This window comes from Impatiens glandulifera, unplaced genomic scaffold (assembly GCF_907164915.1).
Source record: "Impatiens glandulifera unplaced genomic scaffold, dImpGla2.1, whole genome shotgun sequence".
Taxonomy (NCBI): domain Eukaryota; kingdom Viridiplantae; phylum Streptophyta; class Magnoliopsida; order Ericales; family Balsaminaceae; genus Impatiens; species Impatiens glandulifera.
The window spans coordinates 64,486-66,647 of NW_025918887.1; the positions used below are offsets into that span (position 1 = coordinate 64,486).

General features: G+C 22.6%; 1 protein-coding gene across 1 annotated transcript; it reads right to left on the reverse strand.

The window, feature by feature from the left end:
* Positions 1-1,220: 1,220 nt before the first annotated feature.
* Positions 1,221-2,055, reverse strand: LOC124917191 (MADS-box protein AGL42-like; the record flags this gene model as incomplete). Its single annotated transcript, XM_047457674.1, has 6 exons — positions 1,221-1,334; positions 1,414-1,455; positions 1,533-1,574; positions 1,651-1,750; positions 1,830-1,891; positions 1,962-2,055. Coding segments are annotated over 6 exons (454 nt in total), but the record flags the coding sequence as incomplete, so codon positions are not given.
* Positions 2,056-2,162: the final 107 nt, after the last annotated feature.

The following is a 2,162-nucleotide window of genomic DNA, read 5'->3' on the forward strand; positions in this document are numbered from 1 at the left end:
AAAATTAATAATTAATGTTATTTTTTAATAAAAAAAATAATATTTATAAATATATATATATATATATATTAATATATTATTAAATAAAAAGTGAAATAAAAGAAATAAAAATTGTTTCATAAAAATAAATTAAAAGGAATAAAAGAAATTTTAATAAATTAATAAAATTATTTAAAAAAATATATAACTAAATAGGTTAAGTTTTGAAAGGATAGAAATGTACGTAGTTGATACTTATTTTTTTATAAATATAAAAAGAAAAAAAAATTAAAACACTGTATACTTGAAACACAATTTTTTGAATTGACACAAAATTTAAAAGGAAGAAAATCAATTACTAACATATTTTTTATTTAATTACTTATTTTTATTAATTTTAAATATGTTTAATATTTGTTCAAATATCTATTATTATAATTTATTTATTTTAATACAATTAATTATATTCAATATTTTTATTTTTTATAAATATCAATTCTTACTAAATTTGGTACTTACATAATCAAAATCAATATAAATATATAAATATATATATAAATAAATTTGTTATGTAATTTTTTAATATTTATTTTTAAATAAGTATATCAACAATAAATAATATTAGACACGAGTAGACTTTATATAATTTTATTGATAATTTTATCTAAAACTCAATGTTTAAAAACATTTTGTCAAAATTATTTTCAATTTATATGATAAATTCGTGTGTATTTGATATTTTCTTTAATTCTTTTGCAAATAAATAAAAATTAAATTTCAAACTTATAAAAAGAAATTTTTGTAACTTTAAATATTTGATGAAATTAAAATATACGTTAATTAATTAAGATTTAAAATAATTTTACAAATCAAATCCACTTCAAAATTAATTAAATTTGAATAATATTATTTAGATAATATATATATATATATAATATTTTGTTTATATATTTACGTATAAATACACGATATTAATATCAATAGACAATAAAGTAAAAGTTTTTTCATTCTAAAAAGAATTAAAGTACTGTATAGAACTAAGAGATCTAAGATCAAACAAAAATATGAAATAGTCTTCATAAACTTCATAAATTGTTCTTTACTACCTATCCAGGTATGTTTCCGTGAATAGTTTATTAGATAAAAGGTTAATTAGTACAATTTATTATTATTAAAAACTCTTCCATGAACCAACTTATTTATGATATTCAATATTTATTATTATTATTTTTATAGCTTGATCAGGCACGGGTGTGGAGACACAGCTCAGTCATGACCTCTGAACTTTGGCTACTCATGTCATGATCACTTGCTGTTGCTTCCTTGTCTATTTTCTCCCATGGCTTCTTCCCACACTAACATTAACACAACCAACAAATTTCAAAACTTCATTCATCAATATCATTTTCTCAATTGTAGTTAATTGATCATTACCTCTAGACATAATCTTGCATTTTCTTCCAGCAATTCCCTCTCCTGCTTTTGTAACAATAAATTAATGGATGATATTTTACAACAAAAGTTACAAAATTCATGCATGATATATTTATTACCTTTTGCTTTAGCTTCTCTACTTGCTCTTTGAACAGATGTTCCTGCATTATCATATATTGGGTAATCATCATCTTCCACATTTTTTTCATGATTTAATGAATTTAGCTATATATATACCTTTCTTGTACGAATTTTGTGTAAGCTTCGGTTCATTTGGGCATCCATTTCATTCAGTTCTTCAAGCGAGTATGAATCAATACTTTGTCCCAGAAGTCTCCTAAACGATTTAAATTAATTTGATTTTATATTTTATGCATTGAAAATTTTAGTTGATGTTTTATGTTCTAATTAATTACCGTTGAGTGGATTCCAGAAACTGGATCATTCCAGCCATATGTGCTGATTCAGATTTCAGAAGCTGCAATAATAATCAAAACAATCAAGCTTTGGGAGTGTTTTGAGAAATGATAAAAATTGTTGATTCAAACCTGAATATGGTGGTGATCCATGATGGGTCTGTTGGTTTCATCAAGCTTCTGATCCTTCCTGTATTCCTTGTATAGCTTTATCGTCTTCTCTATACTGCAACAATATTAGAACACTAATTATATATAACCGGACGATTGTTGCTACACGCAAACTTGTTGCAATCGTCACATGGATAACATAAACTAAAAGAAATAGTAGGT